At 47.0% G+C, this 16,498-nt stretch overlaps 1 protein-coding gene and 1 pseudogene across 1 annotated transcript in view; one reads left to right on the top strand and one right to left on the bottom strand.

Moving 5' to 3' along the window:
* Nucleotides 1-2,442: 2,442 nt before the first annotated feature.
* RNF165 (ring finger protein 165) overlaps nt 2,443-16,498 on the bottom strand; it is a 111,585-nt gene continuing 97,529 nt past the window's right edge. The window contains exons 4-8 of the mRNA XM_027525839.1: nt 16,001-16,130; nt 14,156-14,260; nt 13,751-13,846; nt 3,720-3,826; nt 2,443-3,239 (exon numbers count right to left, since the gene is read on the bottom strand). Of these exons, the coding sequence (XP_027381640.1) occupies nt 3,122-3,239; nt 3,720-3,826; nt 13,751-13,846; nt 14,156-14,260; nt 16,001-16,130 (556 nt within the window). The 3' untranslated portion in view covers nt 2,443-3,121. The remainder of the gene's footprint in view (nt 3,240-3,719; nt 3,827-13,750; nt 13,847-14,155; nt 14,261-16,000; nt 16,131-16,498) is intronic.
* On the top strand, nt 7,719-8,144 carry LOC113882747 (annotated as a pseudogene).

Genomic DNA, 16,498 nt, shown 5'->3' with positions numbered 1-16,498 from the left:
CCAGCCTGCCTCTTCTCCAGTCTTCCCAGGCTCCTGGACGATGGGGAGGGCAACGGGAGGGGGCTTCGAGGGAGGAGACACACAGACCCCCTCTCCTCACTTCTCACACTTCTCACTCCCCGGCGGGTCTGGGAGGTGCCTATCTGCAGGGTAGGAGAGCCCCAGAGAGATGGGCATGGGGGTGGGCTCTAGGATCTACCCCCAAAACCAGCGCTGACCTCTCCCCTCTGGGTGGTCCTCACCCCGTTAGTGCCTCATGTTAGCCTGGGGGCCTGCAGGGAGCTGCAGAGAAGTGGTGGGGAGAAGGGGACCTGTCCCACTCTCAGCCTGTGATACAGATGTTGGTGCCCCTGGGGAGAATCGTTGTCAACAGTTTGGTGGGCACACAGCTCTCCCGACTTGAAAAAAGTGTGTTGATATTAGGGAGGATCAGGGAATATGAGCGTTGGAAGGAAATTTAGCAAGCATCCAATGCGAGCTCCTTGTGGGCAGCTGAGGAAGCTGAGGCCCAGGGAGCAGAGGGCAGGTTCTAGAGCTGCCACATTGTCAGTGAAGAGCCTGGACAGAAGCCAGACACCAGCTCCCCACCAGCCCCCCACCTGCTGGCCTTTCAAACCAGCCTTGGAGGGAAGAACAAAGACTAAGTAAATGGGCAGTGACCTTCCCTGGGCCGCCCCACCCATCTCAGGTCAAAGTAGGGTAGGGGGCGAAGTTCCCAGCTTCCTGGGGCTACTAGTAACTAGCTCTGTCCAAAATCCTGACAAGTACTTTCCCACTCGTGGGATCTCCAGTCACTGGCCCTGGAGACCAGGTTCACACACTGGAACCACCAAATGGGACAGGATCACGCCCAGGCCATTAACCTAGAATCTGATCAGTCACCCTGCATTATCACCCTGGCTCCTCACCTGGACTGTAAGCTCGCCAAGGCCAGGGTGTTGCCTCCCTGGCTGCTGTCTCTCCCAGCACCTGCGCTGGCAGCACTCAGGATAGACGCCTTGGTCTGAGTGAGATCCTCAAGGATTCCTCCTCCCAGAAGCCACGACCCCTGCTCTCTGCCCACAGGTGTCCCGAGCGATGCCCCTCTGCCTGACACCTCCACGTGTGCCAGAAGGTTCTATCTCAAGCCTCCCCATCATTTTCACTCATTGATCCTGGTTCTACCCTTTGCAGCAGCAATGCAGACTCAAATTTTCTTAACCTTAAGGATGATCTTCATATATGTCATAAATACCTGTCTCCCTTAGTCCTTCTCACTGATACAAAGGCATTGAGACTGGGGCATGGGGTAAGTAAGGGGAGGGGTTGGCTTGAAGGGCAGTACACATGAGGGAGAGAAGGAGCCAGAGGCAGGGGCAGAGGAAGGGAGCAGAATTCCAGCTGAGCTGGTATTTTCCACATATGGACAAAGAAAGTTGGCTTGGGATTGGAAGTTGATGGACTCTCCCATCTCCATTCTCCTGTCCTCCTTTCTCTCTGCTCCCTTTGAAATTCAGAAAGAAAAAAAAAAACAAAAACGTGGAGCAGTTCAGAAAGACAGCAGCCAGGGAGATAACATCCTGGCCTCGGGGAGCTTACAGTCCAGGTATGATGTCACTTGGAACTTCCAGGTCTTGTCTCCCACCACCCCATCCCTCAATCCCAAGGAGGTTCCCAGGAGAGAGCACAGAAGTCGTTGGGCGGATAGTCGTACTCCTCGCAACACCTCCGTGAGGTAGAGGAAGTGGAAACTGGCATACACTGTTGCTTCTCCCCACTGTAAGAAGAAGGAAACTGAGGCACAGAAAAAGAAAGAGACTTGCCCAAGGTTATCAAAGAGTCAGAGAAAGGGCTAGAGACGAGGGCCTCCCAAACCCACCAAGGTGGTGTCAGGGCCAGGGTCCTCTCTGAGGGACTCGATCAGGATTCGAGACGTCCGTGAAGAAGCTCAAGATCCTCCTTCCCCTGTGCGACTTGACCTTTAACATCTGATTAATTCTTTGCATTAGGGAGGCGGCGGCCACATGGCCTCTTTGTGGCAGGGTCTGAGCACAGCCAAAGGAAGAAGCTGGCGTGAGCAGGGCTATCCTGGCTCCGAGGAGCCTGGGACAGCTCTAGCTGAACCCCTCCTAGTTCAGTGTGGGACAGGAGGGGATGAGGGATGGCTGGAGCTAAGTAGATGGGCTCTGGAAGTGGGGAGCCCTCCTTCAAGACAGATTTATGCCTTTCACCCACTCAAATGCTGCCTTCCCAAGCCTGGCTGAGCCCCTGAGAGGCCCATCTAAGGCCCCCATCTGCTTCGTCTCCAGTCCCCACCCCCTTCTCACATGCCCCCTCCATGCTCACTCCGTGCGCTTGTAAACATGAGAAAAACAAAAGCCAAGAAAAAAGACAAAAACAAAACCAGGACCCCCTCCCGCCTCCCAACTTGGGTGAAAAAAAAAATCATCCTTCTTCACCGTAAACAGAATTTGGCTCTTTTTTTTTTTCACCTTTGATTCGTTTTTGTTTTTTTTTCTTTTCTCTCGTAAAGACGGGAAGATTTTGGGCTGTCATTGGTTGGTTCAGTCAGGCACCAAAACAAGAAACTCAATGAGAAATATTTGGTGCGGATTCTGTAACAGCGACATGTCCACCACAGATGACTGGAGCACCACACAGGACATTTTTTTCTGAAGCTAACATGCTCTGGCTGCCATCCACAGAAATAGCTAGAGACCCCTACATGGTTTCTACGTGGTCGAGAGGTATATATACAATCCTTTGAAGGACAGGATCGAGGGGCCGGGCTGTCAGCTGGGATCTGCAGGACTGCCTCTAGACTCTCAGCAGCGTGGCCCCCCCTTCCCACCCTTGTTCCGGGCAACGCCAGCTCCCTCCCTCCCGCGCAGCAGGCGGACGGACGGACGGACGGACGGACGGACAGACGGATGGGGCAGTCACCACTCTGCATGGGCGGGTCTCCCCCCACCCCCTCCTTTCCTCGGATACGGATTACCACCAACTCCTCTTTCCACAAAAATGTGCTTGCAGGCTTTTCCTCTACATCAAATGGCTCAGAAGGCAAAGTTTGGCTGCAAGGGCTATGGCCGTGGGGGGACCTGGTGAAGGAAAATGGGGTGTCCACTGGCTGATTCCTCCCTCAGCTGTCGGCTCCCAGTTGTGTCTCAATGTCCACTCGGCAGATGGGGCATTTCTTGCTCATGGCGAGCCACTGGTCCACACACAGTTGATGAAAGAGATGCATACAGGGGAGGCGCCTGGAAGAGGGAAGGGTAAGTGGGAGCAATGGTCAAAGGGAAGGGTCCCACGCTGCGCCAGGAGTCGAGGGAAGCCGACTACTCGGGGGACCAGGAGACTCACACCCAAAGGGTCTTGGGGGCCCTGCCATGGAGTGAGCTTGTGGCTGGGATGGAAATGCATGACAGGAGGAGAGTCCCAAGACCCCCCTCCTCCTGGCCCTCCAACTCAAAGCCAGGACTTAATCTGAGATCCATCCAGGCCAAATGCCCCTCTGCTCTCTTAGCTTGGTATCTGGGTGTCCACACAATGGGCACTACACATCCAGAATGTTCCACACTCCACCTTCCTAGGACCACCATGGAGCACACTGTGCACTCTTGCACACTCACGCATGTGCGCAGGTAAACAAGCAAGCACTCCCCCCACCCCAACATGTGGCAGAGGACTGGATCAGCCCCGGGAAGGAGGACGGTGGACTCAAGGGGCCGAGCTCCTACCTCACATCTTCCCCATCTTCCAGCAGAGACAGGCAGATCGTGCATTTCTCATCGGTGTCTGACTCCTCTCCCTCCTCCTTCTTGCCCTTCCCATCCTGGGGTCTTCGCTGGGAGAAGCAGAGGAGAGCATCTGTTACCTGAAGCCGACTCACATGGTGGTGCATCTTTGATCCACAGCACTTCCCTCTCTGCCTTTCAGCCTCCTTTCCCTGTGTGTCGGTCACTTTTGAAGTTCTTAAGTAACACCTAGACTTTGTTTTTGGAGAAGGACATGGCAACCCACTCCAGTATTCTTGCCTGGAGAATCCTGTGGACAGAGGAGCCTGGCGGGCTGCTGTCCATGGGGTCGCACAGAGTCAGAAACGACTGAAGTGACTTAGCAGCAGCAGCAGCAGACTTTGTTTTGTTTTGTGTCATTTCTTAACACCTAGACTTCTGTGTGCTTCCCAGACTCTTCTCCCTGCCTCCTCCCCACACCCCTCTCCTTGGTGCAGCATACAGAGTGTGGAAGAAACCAAACGAATCTTATTCTTGTTGTTTCAGGCAAACTATGTCCAGGGTATAAACTTAATGCAGTCCTAGGAATCAGCGAACTCAAATGGACTGGAATGGGTGAATTTAACTCAGATGACCATTATATCTACTACTGCAGACAGGATCCCTCAGAAGAAATGGAGTAGCCATCATAGTCAACAAGAGTCCGTAATGCAGTACTTGGATGCAATCTCAAAAATGACAGAATGATCTCTGTTGGTTTCCAAGGCAAACCATTCAATATCACAGTAATCCAAGTCTATGCCCCAACCAGTAACACTGAAGAAGCTGAAGTTGAACGGTTCTATGAAGACCTACAAGACCTTTTAGAACTAACACCCAAAAAAGATGTCCTTTTCATTATAGGGGACTGGAATGCAAAAGTAGAAAGTCAAGAAACACCTGGAGTAACAGGCAAATTTGGCCTTGGAATACGGAATGAAGCAGGGCAAAGACTGATAGAGTTTTGCCAAGAAAATGCACTGGTCATAAAAAACACCCTCTTCCAACAACACAAGAGAAGACTCTACACATGGACATCACCAGATGGTCAACACCGAAATCAAATTGATTATGTTCTTTGCAGCCAAAGATGGAGAAGCTCTATACAGTCAGCAAAAACAAGACCAGGAGCTGACTGTGGCTCAGATCATGAACTCCTTATTGCCAAATTCAGACTTAAATTGAAGAAAGTAGGGAAAACCACTAGACCATTCAGGTATGACCTAAATCAAATCCCTTATGATTATACAGTGGAAGTGAGAGATAGATTTAAGGGCCTAGATCTGATAGATAGAGTGCCTGATGAACTATGGAATGAGGTTCGTGACATTGTACAGGAGACAGGGATCAAGACCATCTCCATGGAAAAGAAATGCAAAAAAGCAAAATGGCTGTCTGAGAAGGCCTTACAAATAGCTGTGAAAAGAAGAGAAGCGAAAAGCAAAGGAGAAAAGGAAAGATGTAAGCATCTGAATGCAGAGTTCCAAAGAATAGCAAGGAGCGATAAGGAAGCCTTCCTCGGCGATCAATGCAAAGAAACAGAGGAAAACAATAGAATGGGAAAGACTAGAGATCACTTCAAGAAAATTAGAGATACCAAGGGAACATTTCATGCAAAGATGGGCTCGATAAAGGACAGAAATGGTATGGACCTAACAGAAGCAGAAGATATTAAGAAGAGGTGGCAAGAATTACACAGAAGAACTGTACAAAAAAGATCTTCATGACCAAGATAATCACGATGATGTGATCACTGACCTAGAGCCAGACATCCTGGAATGTGAAGTCAAGTGGGCCTTAGAAAGCATCACTACAAACAAAGCTAGTGGAGGTGATGGAATTCCAGTTGAGCATTTCAAATCCTGAAAGATGATGCTGTGAAAATGCTGCACTCAATATGCCAGCAAATTTGGAAAACTCAGCAGTGGCCACAGGACTGGAAAAGGTCAGTTTTCATTCCAATCCCAAAGAAGGGCAATGCCAAAGAATGCTCAAACTACTGCACAATTGCACTCATCTCACATGCTAGTAAAGTAATGCTCAAAATTCTCCAAGCCAGGCTTCAGCAATATGTGAACCGTGAACTTCCTGATGTTCAAGCTGGTTTTAGAAAAGGCAGAGGAACCAGAGATCAAATTGTCAACATCTGCTGGATCATCGAAAAAGCAAGAGAGTTCCAGAAAAACATCTATTTCTGCTTTATTGACTATGCCAAAGCCTTTGACTATGTGGATCACAATAAACTGTGGAAAATTCTGAAAGAGATGGGAATACCAGACCACCTGATCTGCCTCTTGAGAAATTTGTATGCAGGTCAGGAAGCAACAGTTAGAACTGGACATGGAACAACAGACTGGTTCCAAATAGGAAAATGAGTTTGTCAAGGCTGTATATTGTCACCCTGCTAATTTTACTTATATGCAGAGTACATCATGAGAAATGCTGGGCTGGAAGAAGCACAAGCTGGAATCAAGATTGCCAGGAGAAATATCAATCACCTCATATATGCAGATGACACCACCCTTATGGCAGAAAGTGAAGAGGAACTAAAAAGCCTCTTGATGAAAGTGAAAGTAGAGAGTGAAAAAGTTGGCTTAAAGCTCAACATTCAGAAAACGAAGATCATGGCATCGGGTCCCATCACGTCACGGGAAATAGATGGGGAAACAGTGGAAACAGTGTCAGACTCTATTTTTGGGGGCTCCAAAGTCACTGCAGATGGTGATTGCAGCCATGAAATTAAAAGACGCTTGCTCCTTGGAAGGAAAGTTATGACCAACCCAGATAGCATATTCAAAAGCAGAGACATTACTTTGCCAACAAAGGTCCGTCTAGTCAAGGCTATGGTTTTTCCAGTGGTCATGTATGGATGTGAGAGTTGGACTGTGAAGAAGGCTGAGTGCCGAAGAATTGATGCTTTTGAACTGTGGTGTTGGAAAAGACTCTTGAGAGTCCCTTGGACTGCAAGGAGATCCAACCAGTCCTTTCTGAAGGAGATCAGCCCTGGGATTTCTTTGGAAGGAATGATGCTAAAGCTGAAACTCCAGTACTTTGGCCACCTCATGCGGAGAGTTCACTCATTAGAAAAGACTCTGATGCTGGGAGGGATTGGGGGCAGGAGGAGAAGGGGACGACAGAGGATGAGATGGCTGGATGGCATCACTGACTCGATGGACGTGAGTCTGAGTGAACTCTGGGTGATGGTGATGGACAGGGAGGCCTGGCGTGCTGTGATTCATGGGGTCGCAAAGAGTCGGACACGACTGAGCGACTGAACTGAACTGAACTGAACTGAATGAATCAGCCTTGGCAAATCTATGGCTTGCGCGTAAACAGCTGCCCCCTTTCTAGCCCACTCACGCTGTCCACTCCTCCTTACATTCTCTCCAACCTAGACCCTTGCCTCCACACTTTCCCTCCACTTTCTTCCTTCCTTCCTCTCCTTCCCTCAGCTAATGTCTATTCAGTTATTCATTCATTACTAGATGAAGGCATCTGGGCTGTACCTCTTAATTTTCGTACCATGCTTATTTTATGTTGTTGGATCTCTCTGCCTGCCCAGAAAGTCCTTTAAAATAGGTACTAGTTCCACTGTGCACCAGAAACTAACGCAACATTGTAAATCAACCATACTTCAATTTTTAAAAGCTATTAATTAAAAAAAAAGGATAAGTTAAGCACTAGTCTCAATATCACGTTAGCCATCATATAGGCACTCTGTTTATACTTGTTAACTTTAATTGTCTTATTTTAAATTCTATGCTAAGTATTTGAAAAAGCTGGCTTGAAACTCAGCATACAAAAAACTAAGATCATGGCATCCAGTCCCATCACTTGATAGTAAATATAAGAAGAAAAAGTGGAAGCAGTGACAGATTTTATTTTCTTGGGCTCCAAAATCACTGTGGACAGTGACTATAGCCATGAAATTAAAAGATGCTTGCTGCTCTTTTCTCTTCTCCGCCATCCTATGTGCGGTTGAATTCTCTCCTCACCATGTCGTCTCACAAGACTTTCAGGATCAAGCGATTCCTGGCCAAGAAACAAAAGCAGAATCGTCCCATTCCTCAATGGATTCGAGTGAAAACTGGCAATAAAATCAGGTACCACTCCAAGAGAAGACATTGGAGAGGAACCAAGCTGGGTCTATAAGAAGCGAGCTGGGTCTATGAGAAGCGAGCTGGGTCTATAAGAAGCGAGCTGGGTCTATAAGAAGCGAGCTGGGTCTATGAGAAGTGGTCTTAACATGTGTGCCACACATGTTAAGACCACTTTTTTAAGCAGCCAAATCACAATGAAAACATCACTACTGTAATGCTTGGCCCATGATGTTATTTCCTCACTATCAGTCTGAGACCCAGTAATAAATATAAAACGTTGGAATTGTTATTGTATTATATGGTTTGTGATGACGTACTGAATAAATACTGTCAGTTAGGACATGGGCCTGTCCAATGATAGAAATGTTCTCTAGCTACCAAGTACTTAGAAGTACAGCTTGTAAAATAGGAACTGGCTTTTAAAAATTTTGTTGTCTTATTGTTCCCTATAACTAGCAGCTCTTACACCTACTGTTATAGGAAGTACACGTATGTGTCATCCTTGAACCTGTAGGCAGCACCTTTTTAAAATAAACCGTGGGGGGAGGGGTGCTTGCCACAAGACATGCAGGATCTTAGTTCCCCAACCAGGGATTGAACCCACTTGGCTGCCAGGAAAGTCCCATAAAAAGCATGTTTATATGCTATTCTATGATGTGAACCAGGGTTTGGCAAACTGATCTGCCTGTTTTTGTATGGTCTGTGAACTAAAGTTATGCATTTTTAAATGGTTGAAAAAATCAAATGTTTTTGACATTTAATAAATTCAAGTTTACCTACCAGGAAAAAAAAATAAATAAATAAAAGATGCTTGCTCCTTGGAAGAAAAGCTATGACAAACTTAGACAGTGTACTAAAAAGCAGAGATATCACTTTGCCGACAAAGGTCCATATAGTCAAAATTGTGGTTTTTCCAGTAGTCGTGTATGGATGTGAGAGTTGGACCAGAAAGAAGACTGAGTGCTGAAGAATTGATGCTTTTGAACTGTGGTGCTGGAGAAGACTCTTCAGAGTTGCTTGGACAGCAAGGAGATCAAACCAGTCGATCCTAAAGGAAATCAACCCTGAATATTCATTGGAAGGACTGATGCTGAAGCTGAAGCTCCAGTACTTTGGCACCTGATGCAAAGACCTGACTCCTTAGAAAAGACTCTGATTCTGGGAAAGATTGAAGGCAAAAGGAGAAGAGGGTGACAGAGGATGAGATGGTTAGATAATATCACCGACTCAATGGACATGAATTTAAGCAAGCCCTGGGAGATAGTGAAGGACAGGGAAGCCTGGCGTGCTGCAGTCCATGGAGCTGGAAAGAGCCAGAAACGACTTAGGGACTGCACAAGAACAACTACTATGGAGAAAATTCCAAGTTCTTAGGTGGCTTGGACCATGGCTCACTCTTCTTTAGGTTCCGTGCACACTTGGTCAAGTACAAGGGTGCTTAAAAAAAATATTCTGGGGAGGAAGGAATCTAATCAGTGAATGAAGTCAGCCCACTTTCTTGTCCCCATCTCCATGCCAAACAGTAAAACATTCTGATAACACCCACGGGAATAAAACTAGCTCATTCCCTGGTAGCTCAGCTGGTAAGAATCCACCTGCAGTGCAGGAGACCCTGGTTAAATTCCTGGGTCGAGAAGAACCCCTGGATAAGGGATAGGCTACCCACTCTGGTATTCTTGGGCTTCCCTGGTGGCTCAGCTGGTAAAAAATCCACCTGCAACGCAAGAGACCTGGGTTTGATCCCTGGGTTGGGAAGATGATTTCCCGGAGAAGGGAAAGGCTACCCACTCCAGTATTCTGGCCTGGAGAATTCCATGAACTGTATAGTCCATGGGGTTGCAAGAGTCAGACACAACTGAGCAACTTTCACTTCACTTCTCTCCCTTCTCCAGGGAAAAACAGACTTAAAGGTCATTTAGCCAAGAGAAAAATCTGAAGTGTCACAAGATGAAGACCACCCAGAGAATGACTCTGATCTTGGGGCCAGGCCTAAATTCCAGGTCTCCGCAGTCTGGTTCCTGATCCTCAGTTCTGGATCTGAAGCAGTCTAGGGAATTGTGTAACCTCATTAGGACATACAAGAAAATCTATGCCTTCTGATCTCAGTTTCCCTGTGCCCTATATGCCCCATTGCAATAAGTTTACTCTTAGCCATAATCCAGAAAATCAGAATTACATCCATGGTCTCATACAGTTGTCATGGGTTTAGATTATGAATGGAGTTATGATCATTTGCCTGCCTAAGAACCCAGCTGTGTTTGCTGGAGGAGTGGCCTTCTTTTAGTCGACCCTTTGAGAAAAGAGAGTTCCATAAAAAAAAATACCATGGAGACTATTTTCTATTGTCTTCTCCCATCATTATTCAGGATCTCCTTTTTATAGTTAATAATTTTAACTTAATATTCCTACTTTGTTTTGCTCTGTTTAATCTATATTTCTTTAAACTATTGTCTCTTTTCAAATCTTATCCTATTTCTTCTTTTGTATTTTTAATCTTTTAGGTCTTCTGGTTTTTGTCTTCTCTTTTCATTATCTATGAAGCTTTTATCTTAACTATAACTTTCTTCAGGATTCTAAATTTAATATTTATTTTATCTCTTTTACCCTTACTTTCTCATTTTCATTAACATTCCCTTTTTACTTTGATGTTATTAATTTTGTATGTTGTTTTCATATCTTTTCCTAATTCTTATTTTTCTGTATTTTCTTTTTAGACTATATTTTAATTATTCTTATCATTATTACTATTTTAAAATATCCTTTTCTGTTTTATATTATTTTACTGAGTTTAAATTTTTTAAACTTTTTTTTATATTTTAAAGGGTTTTAAATGCTATCATTTTGCATTTTTAATTCTTCTTATTCCTTATTTTAAAATATTTTATTCCCCGAATTCTCCTTTTATTCTTATAATTTCTTAGCTCAATTCTTTATCTCATTGGCTCAGTTCATTTTTCCTTTTCATTCTTAGCATTTGTTCTTTTCCTTATCTCTTCTCAACTTGTTGAAGTGATGGCAAATGAAGTGTGAAGTCTGGTGTAAGTGAGGCCACCCTGATCAGGAAGGTAGAAGTTGTTCCTGGGCTCCTGAACACACCTTTCTCCCTTCAATGTTCTTCTTCATAAGCTTCAAGCTCTCCCACCAACGAATGGTCATTTTCTCCATGCCAGTGATCACCTTAATTACTGAAATACTGTCATTTCCTCTCTGTTGTTGTTCAGTCACTCAGTCACATCTGACTCTTTGCGACCCCCTGGACTGCAGCACTGGAGAAGGCAATGGCACCCTACTCCAGTATTCTTGCCTGGAAAACCCCACTGCGGAGGAGCCCGGTGGGCTGCAGTCCATGGGGTCGAACAGAGTCGGACACAACTGAAGGGATTTAACAGCAACAGTAACAGCAACAGGACTGCAGCATGCCAGACGTCCCTGTCTTTCACCTTCTCCCAGAGCTTGCTCAAACTCATGTCCATTGAGTTGGTGATGCCATCCAACCATCTCATCCTCTGTCGTCCCCTTCTCCCACCTTCAATATTTCCCAGCATCAGGGTCTTTTCTAATGAGTCAGGTCTTTGCATCAGGTGGCCAAAGTATTAGAGCTTCAGTTTCAGCATCAGTCCTTCAAATGAACATTCAGGGTTGATTTCCTTTAGGATTGAACGGTTTGATCTCCTTTCAGTCCAAGCAACTCTCAGGAGTCTTCTCCAGTACCACAGTTCAAAAGCATCAATTCTTTGGCACTCAGTCTTCTTTATGGTCCAACTCTCACATTTATACATGACTACTGGAAAAACCATAGCTTTGGCTAGACAAACATTTGTCAGCAAAGTAATGTCTCTGCTTTTTAATATGCTGTCTGTGTTTGTCATGTCCCCTATTAACATGCTATGCATGACTGACACATAATAAGTGTGTTATAGATGTTGGTTGGAATCACTGATGGATAAATCCAGTGCCTCCAAAAGAAGCTGCACAGGCCAAGGGTCATGGTCTTTGACATTGAAACCATGGGTCCTGGGCAAGCCTAGAGTGAGTGAGCCTGCTCTCAAGGTAAGAGTAGCTCCCCACTCCCAAGCTCTCACCAGGTACAGGCACTGTGCTGGGCTGTGGATATGCACTGTCCCACTGAATCCCCAGAGTCACTCTATGGCAGCTACTAATATATCTTTCCCATTTTAAATTAAAAAGGACAAGGGAAGGGCCAGAAATGTCATGTAAGCTGTCTAGAGTCACACAGCTATACATAGTGGTTATGGTCTGAATGTTTCTCTCTCCACCCCAAATTCATATGTTGAAGCCCTAACCAACCCTTCCAATATGATGGAGATGGGGCTCTGGGCAGTAATTAGGTCTAGATGAATTCATGAGGGTGGGTTCCCCATGATGGGATTGGTGCCCTTATAAGAAGAGAAAAAGACACCAGAGCCTCCTTTCTGCCACGTGAGGACAGACCAAGAAATGAGCCATCTGCCAGACAGGAAGAGTGCCCTCACTAAGAATCAAGTAGGCCAGTGCCTTGGTCTTGACTTCCCAGGCTCCAAAACCATCAGAAATAAAAGCCACCAAGCAGATGGTATTTTGTTACAGCAGCCCAAAGACAGTAGTAAAACTGAAAATTAAAACTGATTCCAGCACCTAGTCCTCACAACCACGGCAGCCTAGGACCTCCTGAGGGGGTGAAGACGGGCTCCAGCTTGACCAGCACGAGCATTTTCCAGCTCCAAGATTCTCAGTGCTCATCAAGCTTTTAATTCCTAAACTTAAATAACTACTTATTTGTTTTCATAGCAGACTTCATTTCATAGAATTGTGTTAGTTTATATGAAAACTAAGCAGAAAATACAGCCTGTTCCATCCCTTCCCCTCTCAAAATGCACACAGTTTGCCTGATTAATATCTTGCATTAGTTTGGTGTATTTGTTACAATTGATGAACCGAGAGTGATACCTCACCATTAATAAAGTCCATTGGTCTACATTAGAGTTCTTAGGGTTTTGACAAATGCAGTGTCACGTGTCCACCATTACAGTAGCATAAGAAAATAGTTTCACCACACTACAAATCCCTTGTGATCCACCTGTTTATTTGTCTATTCCTCCCCTAGAGCCCTTGGCAACAATGCATCTTTTTACAGTCCAGTCTTCCTTTTCTAGAATGCTGTACATTTGGAATCATACAGTATGCAGCCTTTGCAAGCCAACTTTTTTCACTTAGTAACATGCATTTAATATATATTTTCTGTATGACATCTATTCATGACTGAATATTTTTTTAAAATCATGTAATATATACATGTACCACAGTTTATCTATTTCCTTATTGAAAAACATCTCAGTTGCTTCCAAATTTTTTATTTATTAAATTAAAAAAAAAAACTTAACTTCAATTCCTGGGCTCTAATCCTACTCCAGATTCCAAAGAAATAGCCCTGGAGAGTCTTCCTCTGCAGGCTTAGGATAGAGCCTGTGACTCTGTGGCTTTAAAAGCAGTCCAGGTGAGCCTGACACTCACTGAGGACTGGAAACCTGCACCTTGAAGCCTTAGCCTCCCATTTGTCCAGGTGAGGCTGGACTTGGAGTCTTTCCTAAGGCAAACTTTAGCCTCCAGTGCTGGTGCTCCCTTGGCCCTCCACATTCAGATACAAACATTTATCTGCCTGTACACCCACCCAGCACACCACTCACAAGTCCACACGTGCACACACATGCACCCGGCTCCCCTCCTGTACCAATGAGACACCGCCATCAGCCCTCCTGATCACACCGGCAGAGGCACAGGAGAAGGCCCTGGAAAGGAGGCAGAGCTTCCTCTAGATTTTAAACTGCGCCAGGATCAACTAGACCACTCCCCACCCCCACCTCCCAACTCTGCAGGCTGACCTGCTGGTCAGCGTACCTTCTTGTACTTGTGGGGGAAGGTGAACCTCTCGATGGTGTTCTGTACTGCCCCCCGAGTCACGTTTCCCAGCCTGTCCTCGAGCTGCAGCAGCTCCTACAAAGAGAAAACGTGTGGATGCGTGCACTCCACACATGCAAACACACAGATGCATACACGATAAGGCAGGGGGCACTGGGAGACATCAGCGAAGATTCACGTGGGGAGAACTAACTTGTCAGAGGCTCAAAGACCGAGAGACCTCTGCTCTTTTTCTCCCTCCTACTCTCAACCCTGAGGCTCCCTGCCACCACCCATGCCTCCCCCACCAGAGAGGGAGGGACAGGAGATGGTGGGGTCTCCACCAATCCAGCGGGAACCAGGAGGAATGGGAGGGTTCCCCCCAGACAGAGGGACAGGGTGTACCTCATAGCTCTCCCGCACAGCGGAGGTGTGTCTGCTGGGATTCAGTCCCTGGAGAGCAAGGAAGTGAAGCTGAGGGTAAGGGTAGTTTCGGATTTCGTGGACGACCTGTTGGGGAGAAAATGCCTCAGACAGGATTCCAGGTTCCAGGAGCCCAGCTTCTGATTCCCCCTCCCATAGCTGCCAGTCAGCGCAACCCTGAGGTGCTGCAGGTAAGGGAGGAGAAGTGCTGTCTTTTCCTCCTCCTGTCTTTTCTGCTCATCAAGAACCAAGCCTGTGCCGAACTAGCCCCAGAAAGAATCACAAAATCAGTAAAGTAACAAACTAATCTGATTGGGCATTTATTTCATAGCAGGCCCTGTTTGAAGCCCTTCTCGTGACTAACTGAATTATCCCACCTGATCTGTCATGTGGGTACAATTACTATCCCCATTTTACAAATGAAGTAAGTGACATAGCCATGGTTTCAAACCCAGGCAGTCAGATCTCAAAATTCACTCTCTTCCCCTCTGCACTGCGCTGCCCAGACTAGGGTGGGACAAAATTTAATGACTCAGTAACCAAGAGAAATAGTACTTTAATGTAATATTTAAAAATCAAAGTAATACCAAAAAGTCCATAATGAACAAAAATATCAAAATTTTAAAGAAAAACAGGATCTGACCCTTTCCTGGCACAGCCCTACCTCACTCACTGTGAGTCAGAGCTCCTCAGCTTACTCCTGCATGATCCTAGACTTAACCTCTCTAGGCCTCAGTTTGCCCATCTGTAAAATAGGGATAAAACCTTTCCTGTGGGGTGATCCCTGGGTTGGGAAGATCCCCTGGAGTAGGAAATAGCAACCCACTCCAGTATTCTTGCCTGGGAAATTCCATGGACAGAGGGAGCCTGGTGGGCTATAGTCCATGGGGTTGCAAAGAGTCAAACATGACTGAGCAACTGAACATACAGCGCTTAGAACGGTGCCTGGTATGCACTAAGTTCTCAGTAAACACAAGGTTTTATTCCTAGGGGGTGGTACTTCATATGTGACCTTAGAACTTCAGAGCTGACAAGGCTTCTGAGATGACGCATCCTAGCTCTCACTTTACAAGTGAGGAGACTGAGGTGCTGGGTGGTTAAAGGGCAAAGGCAGTACTGGAGGGCAGAATTAACACTCGAGGGCATCAACGTGGAGAAGATGTCTGGAAATAAGATTTCTAGTCGGTCTTCAGCTGCCTTAACAGATTCACTTCACCTTCATTCATGAAGCATCATGAAGCTTGGGAGGCCAGGAACACAAAGGCCCCCAAACCCAACCTGACCCTCCCACAGTCCCTGCCCCTGCAGTGCTGAAGGCCTACGCTCCACACGAGGCCGCCCCAGACCAGCAGGCAGCCCTAAGGGCCACCTCTGGGGTCTCTTATGTTCCCACACCAGGTGTCTTCATCCCATTTCACAGATCTGTAAAACCAGAGCCCAGGGAGGCGCCACCCTAAATGAGGTCATATGGGGTTGGGGGACTACCCTGCTTGTTCTTAGCCCTGAGCCTTTCCCCCAGCCACCCCCCATCCTCACTCACTCCTACCTCCATCCCCACACCCCCAGCCTGCCACACTGCCCCTTGCCCCTCCCCCAGCACCCCCACCCCTCCTTCAGCAGTGCTAGCTTCTAGCCCAGCAGCTTTCCCTTCTTTCCCCTTCAATCCTGATCGGGACTGGGAGCTGGGAGGGAAGGGCGGCAGTGGACCTGCCTGGGCGTGGGGCACAGAGGCTCGGGTCACAGGGGCACAGAGCCGCAGACCTCAGCCCACCACTGGCACCGACGGGCGGCAGAGGACTCAGTCGCCTGGCAAAGCCTCTCACTCACCATCTGCGTGGAGGAGGAGTTTCGGGGGAAATGGTGCATTCGAAGAGTTGCTAGGTAATGCTGATAGTGCTGAGGGACGGGCCGCACCTGGAACTGAGCAGAGCTCAAGCCGGCGTCCACACTGAGATCCCTGCAGGGACAGGGCCACAGTGAGGCACAGGGGGTTCAGCTGTCGGGTGCAAACGGACCCCAGACACCAAGCCCATCGAGCAGAATCAGGGTCACGAACTGCTGCAGAGGCAAGGGACCCAGTCTCGCCTAGTCCATCCCCTCTTTATGACGAGGAGAAGGAAGGGCTCTGCGAGATCTGAAGGAACTAGAATATTCTGAGCCTCATACTACTTGGGACTAGTGCACAAATCTCCTTCCCAAGGCAAAGTCCATTCCCAAGAGAAATGCTGAAAGAGGAATCCAAATAAGCCAGACACATACAGAGCAAAGGAAAGACAGGTCCAGATAAAGTGGAGGGGTCAGAGGCCACGCGTTTACCACTTTAAG

The sequence above is a fragment of the Bos indicus x Bos taurus genome, chromosome 24 (assembly GCF_003369695.1).
Source record: "Bos indicus x Bos taurus breed Angus x Brahman F1 hybrid chromosome 24, Bos_hybrid_MaternalHap_v2.0, whole genome shotgun sequence".
Taxonomy (NCBI): domain Eukaryota; kingdom Metazoa; phylum Chordata; class Mammalia; order Artiodactyla; family Bovidae; genus Bos; species Bos indicus x Bos taurus.
The sequence above is the reverse complement of the archived record's forward strand: the minus strand, read 5'-3'. Positions and strand labels throughout refer to the sequence as shown.